The 18,178-nt window shown below is 71.2% G+C and overlaps 1 protein-coding gene across 1 annotated transcript; it reads left to right on the top strand.

Annotated features, from left to right (window-relative positions):
* Window positions 1–1,394: 1,394 nt before the first annotated feature.
* Window positions 1,395–15,775, top strand: INAVA (innate immunity activator). Its single transcript, XM_054576432.1, has 10 exons — window positions 1,395–1,588; window positions 7,043–7,188; window positions 7,445–7,596; window positions 7,866–7,982; window positions 8,566–8,788; window positions 12,014–12,067; window positions 12,845–13,031; window positions 13,178–13,321; window positions 13,968–14,601; window positions 15,683–15,775. Exons 1-10 carry the CDS (start codon window positions 1,428–1,430, stop codon window positions 15,773–15,775), a joined length of 1,911 nt encoding a protein of 636 aa, XP_054432407.1. The 5' UTR covers window positions 1,395–1,427.
* Window positions 15,776–18,178: the final 2,403 nt, after the last annotated feature.

The following is an 18,178-nucleotide window of genomic DNA, read 5'->3' as shown; positions in this document are numbered from 1 at the left end:
ACCTTCCGGAACGCGGGTGGGCCTCCCCTCGCCCCCGCGGCTGAAGGCCGTGTTCCCGGAAGAAAGGCTGACCCGCGCTCACGGCCACTGGGGCCCAGGGAGGCTCGTCCTAGGGTCCCCAGCCCGCAGGCTCGCCCTGCAGGTCCTGAAACTGCCCGCGGTCCATTTCAGGATAAAAATCTCAAATCCTCCAGAGGGAAGGAGGGAGGGGTCACAGGCAAAAGAAGGGGAAGGGTCAAATCAGGAACCTGTACGAAGGACCCGTGGACAAAGCCAGAGAGCAGCAGGACTGAGGGTGGGAGGCTGGGGCGGGTGGGGCAGGGGAGAGCGGTGGCGGGAAAATGGAGGCAAATGTATCTGAACAATAAAAAAACCCCAAACCCTTAACCCCTCAGCTAGCCCCAGGGCTCTGCAGCTCCAGCGGCGCTTGGAGGAAGCCACCGCCGCGTGGAGGCAGGTGGCCGGACCTGGGCGTCGTGGCTGGAGCAGGGGTGAGCCTGTCCTCTCAGTGCACGGCCGGGACAACGCCCCCGCCCCCCGCCCCGGCGCGCCCCGGACAGCGGCCTTGCCTCCCGGGGGCCCCCTCCACCGCCCCCCGGCCCCGCCAGTGCGGCCTCCTCGCCCTCCACCTCCGGTTCCTGCCCCCGCCCCCCAACCCGAGATCCCTGCAGCTCTCAGCGCCTGCGGTCCACGGCCTTGAGCGTTTGTCCATCCGGTGCTTCCTTCTCAAACCTCCCCAATCGGCCGGGCTCTGCCTCCTGCGCCAGGCTCGCCCCCCGCCCCCACCCCTCCGCCGCCCCGGGTCCTGGCCCCGCCTTCGCGTTTGCTGCCGGTGCTTGATCCCTGTCTGGGGGGCGGGCAGGGGTCTACACCGAGGAATGAACCTGAACTAGTTTCTTGAGCAAATGAGAACGGGGGCGCGGAGCGCAGGAATGAATGATGGGCGGCTGGGCACGTGGCGCGCAGTGCGCAGCGGCGGGAGGAGGGCCGGGCTGCGGCGGCGGAGGGGAGGCGCAGCCGGCGCGCGGGGCGCGCGGGAGCGGGCAGGGGCGCGGCGCCCCCGCCGCCTCGGTGTGCTCGCCAGCCCCGGGGTCTCGGAAATGGAGCTGCCCGGTCAGGCCCGGCCGGGACGCGCGGACGAGGGCGGCGCGCGGCTGCAGGGGAGCCTCCTCCCGCCCGGGCCGCGGGAACCGGCCGCGCCGGGGGGGTCCCGCAGGCGGGCGCCCGAAATCGGGCGCAGGGGGACGGCCTCGTCCCTGGAACCAGGGCCTCTGCAGGCCGCCCATCCCCGCTGACACCCTCTCGCTTCGTACGCGGCCCCGCCCGACTCCGGGGTGGGACTCCGAGCCTGGTCGGGTGCCTTCCCCCCTCCTCCGCGCCTTGGTACGCCCCGGGGGACAGATGTCTTGGGATCTTTAACATTTGGGATGCTGCGAATGCCGAAGTTAACTGGAATACCTCCGGGGAGGGCGGGCCGGGGGGAGGCTCAGGGGGAGGGACAGCGGCCTGGACACGCGCGCCCTGCGGCTGCGGGGCCCGACCGGGGCGCGCGGGCGCGGGCGCGCGGCGCTGCGGCTCCGGGGGACAGGTAAGAGGGAAACGGGGGGCCGCGGCTGGGAGAGCGGGGGATCGGCCCCTGAACCCACCGTCCTGGGCCTTAGCGGAGGGGGCCCTCCCGGGGGTGGGGAAGGCCCCTCGAGGGGCGGGAATCCCGCGCTCCTACCCCACATGCCTGTTTCCAGCGCCTCCACCTTTCTTCTTGGACCCTCCCCGCGCCCTGGCTCCCCGGCCAGGTTCCGGGAAGCCCGAAAGCAGCCAGACAAAAGGAGCCAAGTCCCCGCCGCCGGGATGCGGAGGGCGCGGTGGGGGAGGGGAGCGGGTGGACAAAGGGGCTTTTAAGGAAAGTCCGGGGTTTGGTTTCGGGGCGCGTTCCGGTCCGGCCTAGGGTTCCCCGGTCCCAGCCACGCCACCATCGCTGGCCGGAGGCGAACACCTTTTCCAGCGGGAAGGGAGGCGAGGGAAGGAGGGAAACGGCGGAGGAAGGAGCCACCCCGCCCCCTCGGCCTGCGGGGTCCCGAGCCCTGCCCCTCTCGCTTCTCCGCAGCGGGCTGGGCGCTGACCGCCGATTGTTAATTCATTCGGCGGAGTTCCGGGCGCCCTGGGCGGCCCTGTGCTGGGCGCGGGGCGCGCAGAGTAGCACAGGCCCTGGCCAGTAAGGGCTTGCGTCTCGCGGACCCAAAGCAACTTAAAAGACCGAACTCAGCTCTGGAGGGTGCTTGGCCAAGGGGCCTGGAAGCTCTTCTGACGCGGGACTTTTCCCCAAGAAGGGACCCCCCCCTCCAAAGAAGCCAGTGTCCTCCTTTCAAAGATGTTTCCAAGTCTCTCATGCGACTTGAGAAAATTGCAGGTCCTCACCAGCTGCCCATCCTGGTGACCATGTTCCAGGTTTGGGGCCGGGTACCCACCTGTCCCCCGATCTGTGAGACTGACTGGGAGTGGGGTGCAGAACTCCAAGTCCCCAGCCAGCCGTGGAGTGCCCACCTGCCCTTGGTATTTTGAGGGGGACCTGGCCGTCTTGGAGGGTGGTTGGCTCTGAACCCCAGATTCTGCTGAGTTGGGAAATGCTGCCTGTGGATTTGGGGGCACAGGGGGCCTTTGAACTCAGAGGTGAGGGGTTGCCCGGAGGCGGGGCTCCAGGAGTGCCAGCACCTCTGGAGAGAGTTTAGGGGATTTGTAAACTTCGATGGAGAACGTGTTCACCACCTTTAGCAGAGACTGAGCCCTCAGCCAGGAAGGCGGGAAACAGCGGGCGTACCTGTGACTTTGCCATTGATAGAATCCCTGGGGAGCCCCATGTCCTGTTGCGCTGGTGGCTGCCTTGCAACATTGTCTGCACGCGTCGCTCCTGTGAAATTCCCCACTGATAGCGCCTGTACCACGTTAATGCACGGCTCTGTGCTTCTCCGTGTTCAGCACGGCATTTCAGCGTAACTGGCTCTTTCAATGATGCATCCAAACCTACTGCCGGGGCTGATTCTAGAAACTTCCATCCTCTCCCACCTGGAGCTGGGGGGAGGGTGTCAATTATGTGCAAAGTCGACTCCTCTCTGTTTGACGTTGCAAGAATGCGCAAACCTGTAGGGGGTGGGAGGGGGAGGGTTAGGGGGAGGGGAGGGCTTCCAGCTCCTGACCCAGGGCCGCCCCCTGTGGGGGCCCCTCAGCCTCAGCCTGGGCAGAGGAGGTGGTCAGCCTGGTGGGCGGGCGGGGGCTTGCATTGTTTGGAGAGAGGCTGCAGGAATGTGAGGCCGCGCTGTGTGTGCCTGTGGGGTGAGGGGTGCGGGGAGGGCTGGGGAGCTCTGTGGGCCCCACTGGAGGTGCCTGCTCTGCGGGAGGGGAGGAATCCTGAGCTGGGTCGAGGTGCTGGGATGGGGGCGTGGCAGAGAATGAGAGTGGGGGGCAGGGAGGAAGGTGTGTTACAGGACAGCGTCCATCCACGGGGCGTGAGCAGAGCCGAACACCAGGCACCGGGAACCATGGGGGAGCGGCCTTGGCTGCTGTGTTGATGAACGGCGCCGTCCAGGGAACAGGAAGCCGGTGCTCGGACACCCGGACTCCTCCATGGCGTGTAGGGTCCAGGTTCTATAGGAGGAAATCACAGGACTCGGGGAGGGGCCGATGTTCGGGGTCCCGCTGGGAGCCGATGGCTTCAAGGCGAGGTAGCAGTGACGGTTCTGGGGTCTGCCCCCCGCAACCCCGGTCTGGTTTCGGTCTGGAAAGCAGCCAGGGGCGCCGTCCACCTCGGGGCTGCGGAGCCCAGACCTAACTGAAGCCACGCTGTGACCTTTGGCCTGCGGAGGTTGGTCCTGTGACCCTTAGTCAGAGCCGGCTGCCTGCCGTCTTCTGGTGCCTCGGGGCGAGGAGGTGCTGCCGCGTTCCTGGGAAGGGCCGGGTCCCTGAGGGGCAGAGAGAGCCCGGTTTCTAGATGGTTTCTAGATTGAGGAGTTAAAACTGAGTTTAATCCGGGTCAGAAGGACCCTTGGTTTCAGGTGGCGGGGGAAGCTGGCCGGGGACAGGTGACCGGGGACCTTAGCTCTTGCTTTCTACCTGGAAACCGGCCAAAATTCAGGAGCGTCAGCCTGAGGGCCGGTGGGGTGGGAGGCCTGGAGGCTTGGTTCTTGTAGGAAACACGTTCCGCTTTGGTCTCGGTCCCCGTGCATTCGGGGAGTGGGCTTCGAGCCGGGGTCACCGTGCCCTCCCATGGAGGAGGGGACAGCACTGGGGTTCCGGCTGAGGGGAGACGTCTGGGACAGACAGCGGGGGCAGCCTGGTCTTCTTGGGGCCCCAGAGCCGTCCTGAGGACCTTAGCCCGATTTGGGGGACGGATCTCGGGTGTGGGGCCCAGCCCTGTTTGCGGGGGAATCTCCCGGCTGGTGCTCCCCGTGGACAGTGGCCCTTCGCCCCGCTGCTGGGGCCTGGGAGCCTCGAGCTCTGCAAAGGGAAACTGAGGTACGGGAGGGCGGCGACCTCCTGAGACAGGAGCCGGGGGCAGGGCCGGAGGCCCCGGGCCCTCCCCCCTCAGCGCCGGGGCACAGGGTCCTCGAGGCCACGGAGACCTGCTGCCTCCCTGCGGGGCCCCGGCGGGAGCCCCCTCCCTGCAGCCCGGAAGTGCAGAGGCCCGGGAGCAGCCGGGGCAGGGCCGCTCAGGGAGGGGCTCGCTCACCTGCTCCGCCCTCTGACTCAAGTCCCAACAAGCAACCTGGCTCCCCTGGCCCAGCCGCCGGGGAGGAGGGACGGACGCAGGGACGGAGGGACGCAGAGCTGAGGCCAGGCTGTGGCTCTGGTGGGGCGGCGTGAGGGCGGCGTGAGCCCAGGAGCCAGTCTGAGAGGGCACAGGGAGCCCCCCGGCGACATGTGACACCCTGGGCCCCTGACCCGGGAAGAGAGGCTGCGTCCGGACTCTGCACTCCGGGACTGACCGCAGACTCAGGTGAGGGTGGGACACGGGGCGGAGCTGGTCCCTGTGCGGCCGCGCCGTGGCCGGCACCTCAGCCTCCCGTCTCCTCCTGGCGTGGCCTGCGCTCCTCGCGCCGACGAGCAGCCTGCTGTTCCGAGGCCTCAGTTTCCACAGAAGGGGGTCACTGCACCGAGGTCCGGACTTGGCTTCGGGGCACCTCTGGGAAGGAAGGACGCCCGGCGGCTGGGCCTGCGGGACCCTGTGCGTTTCTCTCCGTCCCTCCTCGCCGCTCCTGTTCGCTGCCTTCCTCTGGGGACCTGGCTCAGCCGGGCCGGCGGCAGGGGGTTCCTGGGTTGGGGAGGCGCGGGTGTTCCCTAAACTGCCTCCAGCGAACCGCGGTGGCCAACCCTGCCCTCCTGGGTGGGCTCCGGGGCGGGTCCCCACTGGGAGCCGAGCCGCTGGGGCGGGGCCCGAGGGGGGCCCGTGGCCGGGGTGTGCCTGAGCCTGTGTCATCTGCACTGTGCCTGGGACAACGAGAGGCCCCGAGAGGCATGGTGGCTTCCCCAGGACGACGGGGGCTTGGTGTGGGGCCCCAGCCGGGGGCCTGCGCCCCGTACTCGGTGTGGGGCCGGGACCCCCGAGGGCCCGCGCCTCCCCTGCGGGGTGTGAGCGGGGCTGCCCGCTGAGCCCCCTGCTGAGCCCCCTCTGCGCCGGGCGGCACAGCTTCCCCAGGCAAATCCTTCCGGGTTAATGATTAGAGAGCAAGTGTGACTAACTCCGGATCGCTCCACCTCGCCCCGCCCTGCCCTGCGCCGCCACGACCACTGGAGAGGCAGGGTTGGGAACGATGGGGGGTGGCGGGACGCCCCCCCCTTCTCTCGGGTCTGTACAGGCCCCGCGGCAGCCTTTGCGTTTGGGGTCCTGCCTCGGCCTGCCCGGCAGAGCTGCGGTCTCCGGGCAGGCCGCTGCCCGCGCGCCGCGGCAAGTGTGGCACGCACGGGGGTCTGGAGAGGCTTCTCCCTTCTGCTCCCCTGTCTCCATGGGCACAGAGGGCAGCAGGAGGGCCCGCGCCCGTCTCTGCCTTGCTCTGGGCTGGCTTTCTCCAGGGGGGCCGACGGGGGGTGGACCCATGCCTCTGCCCGGGGTCCCGGGCCTGGGGGAGGCAGGAGGAGCCCCAGGCGGAACTCGGGAGGACGGACGGCTCTTGCTCAATGGGCTGACTCAGTGAGGTGCTGGGTTCTCCTCCCAGACGCCCGCCCGCGCCGCCCGCCTCCCCACCTCCGCCCCACTCTGTCCGTGGGGCCTCCCGTGGGTTTGGGGAGGGGAGGGGGCGGACAGCAGGTGCTGCCTTCCTGACAGGTGCCAGCTGGGCCAAGAGGCCCAGCTGGGACAGCCCCCGAGCCACCTCGCTCCCAAGCCCCGGGGAGGCAGAGGCGTGGCGGCCTTTCTGTCCCCAGGCGGCTTCTGCTCGAGCCACACTGTCCTCCGCGCCTTGCAGCCCTGACGCCCTCCTGGGGCTTGCCTGGCTGCGGGGGACGGGGATCCGGCCGACCTCCCCTCGAGGGGCCCCCTGGGCGTGGGTGGTGGCCTGGGAGTTGGTCCGGGGCTGCGGCACTGCGCTCTGGCCCCTGCTGGGGTGAGCACCCTGGCCGGGCGGCGGGGCAGCCTGGGCTCGGGGCCGGGGCCTTGGCTGAGTGCCCGGTGTCCAGCACCCAGCTCCTCGCCCGCTGGGCAGCAGGGTGGGCCTCACGCCTCCCGGGCTCTCTGCAGAGGGCGGCGAGCCCTGGGGGTGCGGCTGGACCCCACGCGGTCATCGCCCCCCCCGCGCGGTCCCTGTCCTTTTGCTCTTTCCCTACTGACCTGCTCCCCCGGGTCGGTGGTTCCTGTGGCCACCACTGCCGGCCACCGCCTTGGCGAGGGGACCCTCGGGGAAGGCGGAGCCGAGGGGACTGGGTGTGCTGGGCGGCCCACGGAGCCCGTGGCCCTGCGCGGAGAGCCCCCGAAACGCCCCTGCTCTCGGCCCGACTCCTCGGCTCTGTTCAGAGCCCGAGGGCTGACGAAACTTCTTCCGTTACTGTCTCTCTCAAGCTGGGGAAACGCGGGGCGGCCGGCCCGGCCCGGCCCAGGCTGGGGAGGGTGCCGCGCCTCCTTGCCGCGGCCCCCCGCCCGGCAGCCCGCCATGGAGGGGAAGGACGAGGCCAGCGACACCGACAGCGGCGTCATCCTGCAGTCGGGTGAGTGGCGCGGAGGCCGGAGCCCCCGGCCAGGGCCTGCGGGCGGAGACGCTCGGGGGAGGGCCGGGCAGTTCCCCGCTCTGCCCCCGCGGGCGCCGGCCTGGAGTCTGAGCCTGTCTGCAGCCAGCGATCGCTCAGACGGGAAGTCCCTCTGGTCGGGGCCTGAGCGGGGGGCCTGGGCTCGCCCGGCCCCGCGTGTCCGCCTGCCTGCCCGCGCTCCCCGGCGGGGCCCTGAGCGAGCGCCCTCCGCCCGCAGGCCCCGACAGCCCGGTGTCCCCGCTGAAGGAGCTGCGGGAGGTGCGGGAGGTGCGGGAGCTGACCCACGCCATGCGCAAGCAGCAGCAGGCCCTGGAGGAGCGCCTGGGGGCCTGCCTGCAGGAGCTGAGGGCGCTGTGTCTGCGCGAGGCGGTGAGGCTGGCCTGGCCGAGGGGCCTGGGGGCTGCGGGGCGGGGGGTCTGGGAGTGAGAAGCGCGCGTGGTGCCCGGCTCCCGGGTGCGGGTGCTGGACGGAGCGGGCAGAGGCGCGGCCTGGGGCAGGGGGTGCTGTGGGGCAGGAGAGTAAGGAGGCTGCGGGGGAAGGGGCCTGAGGACGCGGCGGCGGGGGTGGAGGTGGGTGGTGCCGTCCCACCGGTGGCCCGGGGCCTGGCTTGACCTGGCCTGACCCGGCCTCCCCGACAGGAGTTGACGGGCGTCTTGCCAGCCGACTACCCCCTCAAACCAGGGGAGAAGGCACCCAAAGTCCGCCGCAGGATCGGGGCCGCCTACAAGCTGGATGAGCAGGCTCTGCGCAGAGAGGTGAGGGTTCGGCCCCTGTCCCTGGGTCCCCAGAGGAGGGTCCTGAGCCAGGGCTTTGCGGTGCCGGGACGGTGCGCCGCCTCCTGCCTCCGGCGCTGGGCGGTCTCCCCTACGGGGCACCCACGAGGGTGTGGCCCAGGAGGCCGTGGGGACGGCGTGCCACCCCAGGGAGCAACAGCTGGCAACGCCAGGGAGGACGCAGCTGCGCCCCCCGGTGGGCAGAAGTCACTCGAGCTCGGCCATGGCCCAGCGAGGCGGCGGCCCGTTCGGAGAGGCTGCTCTGGCCCAGGACTGTCCTCCCTCCGGCAGGGAGGCGGCCCGGGTCCTCCTAGGAGCCCTTCCCGGAGCTGTGGGTTGTGACAGTTCCCCAGGGCTCGCCGGCCCAGCCCTTTGGGGTCAGGAGGAGGAGTGTCCCGTTTTGATGTCCCCACCCGCCGGGTGGGTCCCGGCCCTTTCCAGGCCGAGGGCTGGGCTCCTGGGCACCTCCCGGCCCCCCGTCCGTCGGCCGGAGGCTCAGGGCCAGGATCCAGAGTGCTGGGCCGGCTAACCTCTGCGTCCCGGCTCCCCGCCCCCGCCCCCGCAGGACCCCCTGAGCAGCCTGGAGCGTGAGCTGGCCCTGCAGCTGCAGATCGCGGAGGCGGCGCGGCGCCTGAGCCGGGAGGAGAAGCTGAGCCGCCAGGCCCGCCGGCAGCGGAAGCACGCCGTGCTGCGCGAGGAGGAGAAGCTGCGGGCGCTGGAGCGCTGCCTGGGCGAGCAGAGGCGCCACCGCGCGTCCCTCCCCGCCGCCGCGCCGCCCCTGGGCCACGGTGTGTCTGCGTCCCCCTGAGCTCAGGCGGTGGGGGGTGGGGGGCGCTGCCGCCGCCCTGAGCCCACCTGCCTGTCCCCCCGCAAGCCTCGGCGAGGCCCGGTCCCCCAGCCCCCTAGAGAGCACCCCTTCTTTTCCTTCCACATCAAAGCCCACCGCCCCCCGGACGACCCCCGGACAGAAGGCACCGCCAGGCTGACCGTGGGCCGGTGCCCGGGGTTCTCGCCTTCCTACCCCCGGCCCGAGTGCGGCCGCCCAGCACCGTGCCCTTTCGCGGCGGATTTCGGGGCCCAGGGCTGCCTGGGCGGGTCAGCGTGGGGTCCGGTCCCGCCACTGCCCCGCCCCACCGTCCCTTTCCCTTCTAGACCCACCTGGCCAACAGCGCCCCCTCCCCCTGTCCGTTCACGTCCCTCAGGCTCACGGCCAGGGGCTGGTGGCTGTGGGGCGCCCAGCGAGTTGTCTGGGTCCCTGACCAGCCGTCTGTGGTTCGGCCGTGAGGGGACTGCAGGAGGGCTTGGGGGCGGCCCTGGGCGCAGCTGGGTTCCTGGCGGGGTCCGGGCCGGGACTGTGGCCGATCGTCCCTGCCCCTGCCCTTCAGTCCGGTTGGGGGCTGGCTCTTTCTCAGGTTGGGACCCTGCGGGGAATAGCCCGAGCTCTTCCCGCTCCGCCTCGTGGCCGGTGCCTCGGGCAGTGGCCATCCCGCGCCCCCGGTCGTCTGCTTTAGTAGAAAGGGTGTGACCAGACGCCTCCCACAGCAGCGGGAGCGGAGGCCGCGGTGGGAGGCTGACCCAGGAGCCCCAGAGGCGGGCAGTGACCCAGGCTCGGGGCCCGACGTCTCTGGCTGAAGGCTGTGACCTGCACTGGGACCCTGCTGTCCCCGGGGCTCCAAGGGAGGCGGCGTGTCCCCCGAAAGGCTCTGCTGAGACCACGGGACCCCAGCTCGGCGCCGGGAGGAGCCGGGGAGGCAGGCGGCGCCTCCGTGCGGCTCAGCCCATCTGGGTCCTCAGCGGCCTCCTGCCCACGGGTCTGCAGCTGCTGGGGTGGCAGAGGGGGTGGGGGTGTCGCTGCTGCTACCATTGGTGATGCTGCTTGTTGGGAGTGGGGGGCCAGGCCAGGACGCGCGTGGGGTCTTGTTCACACGGTGGGAGGCAGGAAGCTCTGCAAGCTTCTCGGCTCTGAAGGAGCCGCCAGCGCGGCGGCTGCCTGTCCCCTCTAACCAGAAGAGCCCTCGCTCCCCACTTTCAAGCCCTGGCTCGTCGTGGCCCCAGGTCCTGGGTTCCAGCGTCCGGGGCGAGGCCCGGGTCTCCGCTGCACCGCAGTGCCCGGCTGGGTCTGCCCTGCCCGCCCACGTCTGCTCCCTGGGGCTGAAAGCGTTGGGAACAGAAAGAAAAAGAGCAAACAAACCAAAAGGGAAAAAGAAGTAGCCAGCCCCTGCCCCGGGGGCTTTATCTCCCGGGTCCCACCCCTGCGGGGAGGCAGGTGGGAGTAATTAGCTGGTGCTCTGTGGGGGGGCAGCGGCGGATTCCCCAGGTGGGCGGGGGCGCGGTCGCTGCTGGCAGCCTCGCAGCCAGGTGTGGACGTGGTGTGCACCCGCCGGCCTGTCCACCATGGGGACCACTGGCCACGTGGGCTCTGCGGCCCAGGCCGTGTGCCTGTGTCACTGAGGAACTGAATTTATTTTATGCCGTTTGCATCAGAATAGCCCCACGTGGCTTGTGGCCTCAGGTCGGCCTGCAGCTCTCGAAGGACTTGCGGTTTGGGAGGTGCTGGCCGCAGGCCCCTCCCCCTGGCTGTGCAGTGGGCGCCCTGGGCCGAGGGCAGGGGCGGGAGCCCGTGGGGGGCAGCGTGGCCGAGCTGTGCCCGACCCACCCCCGCCTCCTCCACGCCGGTGACGTTCGGCCCAGGACCGCCGACCCGCTGCTTGTCTTTGTGAAGATGGGGGTGACGAGAGTGGGTGTCTTTCTTCCCAAACCAAAACCAAAGCGCGTGACTCCGTCCCCAGGACGGCAACAGCCCCCATTTCTTCAACCTGACACTCGCAAAAAAAGATCTCTCCCCTTACAAAAGGGCGCAGGCAGGCGGCCAGGCTTCATTCAGAGGGCGTCCCTTCGAGGGGGACCCCCAATGAAGGCGGGCGGGGGCCGCGCACGGTCGGCCCGGCTCCCGCAGCAGGACCGCCCCATGGGGTGCACAGCGCGGGGCCCCAGCCCCTTCCGGCCGAGTAGCCCGGGGGAGCCGTCACGGTGGCTCCGTGACCCTGCCTACGCAGCCCGGGCGGCCGGGCATCGCGTGAACGGATCCGTAGCCGCGTTTCAATAAACCTTTATCGATGAAGCAGCCCTTGAGCCAGAGTTGGCCGCGGGCTGTCGCTTGCCCGCCGCTGTTGTGAAGAATTTTGAGGCGGCTGGATGGTTACCTTTCGGGCTTTCTGGGTAACGACCCGGGCGTGTGGTCCAGCCAGCGGCAGGCGGACTGTGGGCTGGGATTCCCACCCGCCGCACGGCGCCGCTCCCACGAGCCTCGGGGTCCTCGCCCGCCGCCTGGAGGGGCTCGGAGCGCGGACCTTGGAGGCTGCTGGGAGAAGCCGTGAACCGGTACAGCCAGGGCCTGATTATTGGCCCGATGGGAATGCTAGTGTCGGTCCCTTTTCCCTCCTCCTTGTCCTCAAGCCTCGTTGCAGACACGTAGCGAGGCCCGTCCGGCCCCGCGAGGCAGGTTCTCCCTCTCAGAACCTTCCGGGTTCCGCAGGGCAGGGGCCGGCCCAGGCCCCTCTGCTTTGCCGGGGCCCGGCTGTGCTGGTCACTGGGGCGACCCCGCCTTGCCGCGGCTCCCCGCGGTGGTGCAGGACTTCCCCGACGACGTAGACTTGCGTGTGTGGGGGCCGAAGGCCGCAGGGGCGTTGGCCAAGTTCCTCCGCGAGCGCCCCGGGCCTTCTGGAGCTCTCCTTCCGCCTGCCAGCACACCCTGGCTGTCTGGGACGGAGCGGGGAACCGAGGCCCGCGGCATTGCTACGCCTCACCCGTGGCTGCAAAACGAACGTCAGCCGGGAGGAAAATCAGGTTTCCTGATTCTGGCTTCTAACTTCTGGGTTTTTGTCTGTTTCCAAGGAATAAATTCACCGCCGGTTCGGTACCTAAGCGCAGCGGGCCCCTCCGGCTAGGGCTTCGCGGGGCGGGGCGGGGCCCGCGCCTGCGACCTTTCCTCACCTCCGCCCCTCTCTCCCCAGAGCTCTGCGCCTCGGACGACAGCTCCCTGTCGGATGCGCTGCTCCCGGAGGAAGGTGAGGAGGCCGGGCAGGGACGCTCGTCAGGCTGCCTCCTGTGGCCAGACCCTGGGGCGCGGGCGGAGTTTGCGGGCCAGGACGTCACGGGAGCCGGCTTTCAGCAGCTGGTGGGTGCGGCTGCCCTCCTGCCGAGGCCGGTGTCTCGGTGTCTCAGTGCTGCTGCCTGTGCTCCGTGGGCGTGGGGACACGCGGCGCCTTTCCCTCCTAGGTGCTGGGTCCCTGTGCCAGGGAAGGGAAGGGAAGGATGCGTTCCAGCCGGGCCCCTGGCCCCCCTGCCTCAGCACTGGGCCTTTAGTTCAGTGTGCACCTGTCAGAGCCCACGGGCAATCTGGCCAAGCCGTTGCGCGTGGCGAGTAGAGAGTGCAGTCCTGGCTGAGAGCCCTGCGGACAGAGCCTGAGGATGTCGGGGGTCAAGGCAGCTGAGACGGGGGCAGCCCTGCCCCGGGGAGTGCCCTGGCCGATGAGGAAACAGGGCGGGAGGGTGCGGAGCCAGGCAGGCAGACGGCTCGCTGCCGGCACGGCAGCAGGAGCAAAGGTTAGGGGTGAGGGGGTGTGAGAGCCGGGGAGAGTTGACTGGGGCAGGCTTCTCGGAGGAGGCAGGCGTCCAGCGGGCTGAGGCCGGGATTAAGCCCCAAAGGAGGAGAAGGCGTTTGCGTTTTGGACGACTGGGCCCGAGCCGCCGCCCGGCCCAACTGGACAAGCAGCCGTGGGCGGCCCGTTCCTGCCGGGCCGGTTCCTCAGCCGCTGCCTTCACAGGCCTCTCCACTCCTGCAGAGGAGGCCCCGGTGCCGAAACCCGCCACGGAGTCCCCGCCCCGGAGCCTGGAGGGACTGCAGCCCGCAGGGCCCGAGACGGGGGGCCTGGACCCGGCCCCCATCCAGAACGGCCCCTGGAAGGAGACCAGCCTGGACCAGCCCTACGAGAAGCCGGGGAAGACTTCGGACCCCAGTAGCGAGTCCAGGTCAGGGAGGGGAGCGGGGCTGGGGGGGCCTGCCGGGGGCCGCCCTGTCCCCCGCTGTGTGCTGCGGGGCTCAGGGGCTGTTGCTAGCGCAGTGCGAGCCCTGGGGGGCAGCGTCTTGCCCTGACCCGCCCCCATTCCTACTGCAGCAGCCCGGCCACCGTGCCGCACGAGTGGCCTGCCCCCTGCCACGTGGTCCCTGTCCGCAGCGTCCCTGGCCAGCGGCAGGGCCGGACCAGCGCGCCCACCACGCCGGACATGCAAGGGAAGAGAGCCCAGTCGCAGTCTCTGAGGTAACGGACGGCCCTCCCCGGAGGCACGGGGCGGGGGGCGCACCGTGGAGCCCGCGCGCTGCCGCGTGGTGGCACTGAGGAGGTACAGGCAGGCGCCCGGGGGTGGCGCTGGCCCGTGCCCGCTCGGGGACCCTCCCGCAGAGGCGGCGCCACGGGCACAAAGCCTTTCTCCTCCCAAGACTCCAGCTCCGCCTTCCGGCGCGAGTCTCCCCGCCTCGCCGCGGTTTCGCGGCGCCGGAGTGCGGGAGCTGGTGGGCGCTGACAGCGTGCAGCCGGTTCTCACTGGTTTGGGTAGTTCAGCGTCCCGTGAAGTTGCTACGGAAACCGAATTCGCACACCCCGGGTCGTTGCCCCTGAGAAGGGGCGTTAGGTCCCTGCCAGCTTCTGCCCACGCGTCTGCGTCAGCCGGCACACGGGACCTTGTTTCCGGGGATTTTCTGTTGCAGGTGCCATAGTTAACATGGGTCGTTGGCTTAGGAACACGGAACTCACGTCCCGATGAACGAAGCTCGTTACTGCGTTCGGGGTGGGCAAAAGCACGTTTCCGGCGCTAGTGCCCGGGCCGCCGTCCTGCCAGGCCTGGCCGCCCCCCCGCCCCCGTCCTCGGGCTCAGGATGTCTGTCTGTCTGTCCTCCCCCTCCCCCAGGATGGACTCCTTCCGGGCAGGCCCCCGCCGCCGCCCCACGCACTACACGGTGACGGTGCCCAGCTCCTGCTGGCCCCCGCGCGGGGCCCCGCGGCCGCCCCCCGCGCCCCGCGGCTGCTCCGAGGACAGCGGCTCGGACGGCTCCAGCGTGTCGCACGCCACCCCCCCCGGCGGCAGCAGCCCCGACATCTACACCCTGCAGCCGCTGTCCCCGCCCAGGGCGCCCGGCTGCCACGGGGCCTGGGGCCCGGACACCCCCCGGCCGTCGCTGCTGCCGCTGCCGCCGCCGCCCGGGCCCTTCCCGGCCGAGCTGTACATGCTGGTGACCGAGGGCCGCCTGCCGCCCGGCGAGCGGAGCCGCGTGACCCTGGAGGAGGAGCGGCTGGCGCTGCGCCTCCAGCAGCTGCAGCAGCTGCAGCAGCACGTGCGCCCCCGTGGCCGCCCGGCGCGCGCGCCCTCCCTCAAGGACAGCCCCACCGGCCGCGCGCTCTGCAGGGCGGCCGTCAGCCAGGAGCTGCAGTGCTGGCACGAGCGAGCCCGCCTGCGGAGCGCGCGCCCCCACTCGCTGGACCGCCAGGGCGCCTTCCGCGTGCGCAGCCTGCCCCTGGGGCGGTCCCTGGGGCCCCGGACGCAGGTGAGGGTCACCGGGCCTTCCCGCCGGAGGGGGGGAGCCCGTCGCGCAGGCCCGAGGGTCGAGTGAAAAATACTCCCGCAGCCTGGGGGCCGGGGGATCCCAGCTGCGAAGGACAGGCCCAAACCATCGCCTCTGGGCGCTGGGGGGCACCCGAGTCCCCGGCCGTGTGTCCGGCTCCCGCGCACAAGCCCATGTGCGCGCGGGAGAGGGTCCCCCCGAGCGCAGAGGCCTCGCCAAAGTCTGGCCACATTAACCCCCGAGCTGTCCCGGCTCGAGGGGCCGGGACAAGGGGAGAGTCGGGAAAAGGGTCCACAGGGGCCGGAGCCTGGGAGGCTCCCCGCTCGGCCCTGCCATGCCCGGGCCGTGGGCCGGCGGGGGGGGGCTCCTCCCCGCCTCCTACGCCCTCGGAGAAGGGGGAGGTAAGCAGGCGTTATCCCAGACCGCCGAGGACTTGTCACGACTGCGCGTAAAGTGACTAGGGGGAGCGTGGTAAGCGCCGGACAGCTGGCCTCGGGCCAGGCTGGGCGGCCGGAGGCCTGTGATGCTGGGGCGGCCGCCAGGGCTCTGCGGCCGGTTTCTCCCCTCCGAAGGGGGGGCAGCGGCCACGAGCGCGTGCTGTTTCCGCTGGGACTGAGGGCTCCTGACGGTCCACCGGCTGCTTCCCTGACGCCCGAGGTGTCACCTGCAGCCCAGCGGGACGTGGCGGTCCCCTCCTTCCGCCGCTTTGGGCCCGGCACCAGCCGCCCCGTCCTGGGCCGCACCCTCCTCCCTTCCCCTCCTGCAGGCTCGGACCTGTCCTCGGCCCCGGGCCCAGCCCGTCCCAACCTGTCAGACGGGGAGGGTGGAGAGAGGGGAGCCCAGGAAAGGCGGGTAGGAGGTCAGAGCTCCCGGCGCGGCCCGAAGGCCGCCGGCGGGGAAAGCGGGGGAGGGTGGTCCCTGGGGGAACAGTGGCCTCCCCAGGTGGGGGGCCGGGGCTGCTACCACTTGGGGGCCTTCGGGGCTTGGTGCCCCGGGCAGGCCACGGGGCCGCCCCGCTGGGCCCAGTCTGCTTACCCTCCCGCCTCTGCTCCGACCCTGGCAGGTGCCGGCTGTGTGTGTGCTCCGCAGATCGCCCGAGGGGGCCCCCGTGCAAGTCTTCGTGCCTGAGAACGGGGAGATCATCAGCCAGGTGTAGCCGTGGCCGGGGCGCCCCGTGCCCCCCGCGCCGCGCCCCAGCGGGGCTCGGGCCGCCGCCACCGCCTGTGCCTTCCGCAGCTCCCCGTCCCGTCGCCGGCCGATGGCCTGGAGCTGAGACTTCCTTTTTTTTTTTTTACCAGTTTTTGTTCAGAAGTCCTGGTCTGTGGATTTACATTGTCACTCGCCCTCGAGACCCCTGTCACAGGGCGAGGCGTTGCTCCTCGGAGACTGGCCGGCTGGACCCGGGGCCTCCCTTGGCGGTGGGACTGGCGGCGTGTCTCCTCGGGCAGCCCGCGTGGTGGGACGGCCGGCGGCCGGGGCCCCCGCGGGTGCCCACACGCTGCGTCCCGAGTCGGAGGCCGTCCCGAGAGCAGCCTGGCACCCCTGCCCGGCTCCCCAGAGGGCCAGGCCGCACGGGGACGCCGGGCCGGGCGCCTCGCCCCTTGCAATGTGCTCTGTGATGCACACACCAAGTGAGGGTGGCCGGTTTGTGTCCCGGGAGAGGACTGTCTTCCCGGCCCCCCAAGTCCCACACGGGGCCCCCCTCGCCATCGGCGCGGGCCCTGCGGGCGCCCGGCACCTGCTGACCTCTGAGCCGTGGGCGTCCGGAGGCCGGGCCAGGGGCCGGCCCGCGGTGCTGGCTGGAGAAGGCTCACCGTGACCCCCTTCTTGGGGCATCGCAGTCCCAAAGACCAGCCCTGGGCAAACACTGTGGGGAGGCGCCGCCTCTGCGGCCGTTCTGGGGTGGGTGGGTGGGGTCAGGGCCCCACACGCACCCGCCCCGGCGTGGAGAATGGACTCCTGGCCACAGCCGGCCCTGGCGCTCACTGGCAGGAGTGCCCCCGCTGCGGGGTGTCGGCGACCTGCCCCGCTGCCGGCGTCTGAGCAGGCCCGAGCGCCCGGCGGGCCCAGCTCTGGGCTCGGGGCCTCTGCCGCTGGGTGTGGTGCTCAGGGGCAGGTCCTGCTTCAAGGAGAAAGGCGCGAGCCCGGGCTCCGGTTTCGCCCAGGCGGACGCTTCCTCTCCGGGGTCCCCGGAGGTGGTCGGCGGCTGCAAACACAGCCGCGGCCTCAGGAAAGCGGTGCCTGGCCCGCGAGAGGCCCCGCCTCCCACGGGACAGAGGGCGGCGTACCCGGTGGCCGTCCGAGGCAGGAGGGAGGAGGGGTGGCACCTGCATGTTCGAATGTCCTACTTTGGATGTTGTTCGCGTCCGGTTTGTGTCTGGGCCCCTTCCCTGGTCCAGCTGCCTCCCCTCCCAGCATCCTCGGGGGTCCGGAGCCGGGAGGCGGCTGAGTGCCCACCTTCCCACACACCTGAGTGTCCTTTGTGTTAACTTATTGGTCCCGGAGGGTGCTGGCCGTGTCCTCGGCTGTGGGGCCGCACCTGTGTGGGTTTTAGTGCCAAATACTTCAATAAAGTCTGTTTTCTGTGACCGGCCGAGCTGACTGGGTGAAGGTTCTTTTGCGCCGAGCAGCTCCGCCCGGCCCTCGGGGTGGCCGCGTGGCCCGGTCCTGGGCAGCCCTGGGCAGGAGAGCCTCGCGCCACCTGCTTCCCCGGCAGGCTGGGAGCGGGGCTGCCCGGCGGTGGTCGGCGGTGAGTGTGGCTCAGCCTCGGCTCCTCTGGCCGGTCCAGGAGGCCCTGCTGCCCCGTCCGCAAAGCTGGACAAGGGGGAGCGTCCGCGGGGCCCTGGGCGGGGGGGGGGGGCTGAACAGCCTCCCCCGTCTCCAGGACAACAGAGGGGGAGGGGCGCTCCTGCCAGGCCCCGGCCGCCCTGCCCGCCCTGCAGGGGTCGCCCCGACGCGGGGGTGGGCGTGGAGCCCATGGGGCTGTGGTGCCCCCCGGAGGAGCAGGGCTCCTGCCTGCGGCCGAGGCGCCCGCACGTCAGGTAGGGGGTCCCGCCTGCCCCCTCCCAGCCGCAGCGGGGGCCGGCAGTGCAGCCTCGCGCCCTGTGGTGCCCAGCCCTGGAGGCTGGGGGTCCCTGGGGCTCGGGGCCGGCCCTCCGAGGCCCGGGGTGTCCGTCCCGGGGGGAGGGGAGCCAGCGCCGTCTGAGCCGTGGACACGGGCGCTTGGTTAAGCATCTTAGACTCTGTGACAAGTGGGGACCCCGGTGTCGGGGACGCCTTGGGACGGCAGCTCCCAGCCCCAGGACGGTCTGGGGCCAGCCCAGAGGAGCGGGGACGGGGATCCCCACGTGCGGGGCGCCTAAGGGGCGGTCGTCTGGGGGCCCCGAGCGCAGGGCGTGGCGAGCTGGGTCAGGCAGGGGTTCCTGGCCCGCAGCCCGCTCCCTCGGGGAGCAGGCCGCGGGGGCCCCGTCCCAGGGCAGCCGGGGTTCCGAACGGGGGACGCGGGGCCTCGGTGGCAGGGCTCGCAGGGCACAGGGTGAACACAGGACGGGGGAGGTCA

The sequence above is a fragment of the Pteronotus mesoamericanus genome, unplaced genomic scaffold (assembly GCF_021234165.1).
Source record: "Pteronotus mesoamericanus isolate MK-2021 breed Mesoamerican mustached bat unplaced genomic scaffold, CSHL_Meso_final contig_347, whole genome shotgun sequence".
Classification (NCBI taxonomy): Eukaryota; Metazoa; Chordata; class Mammalia; order Chiroptera; family Mormoopidae; genus Pteronotus; species Pteronotus mesoamericanus.
This window is presented reverse-complemented; position numbering and strand designations above follow the sequence as displayed.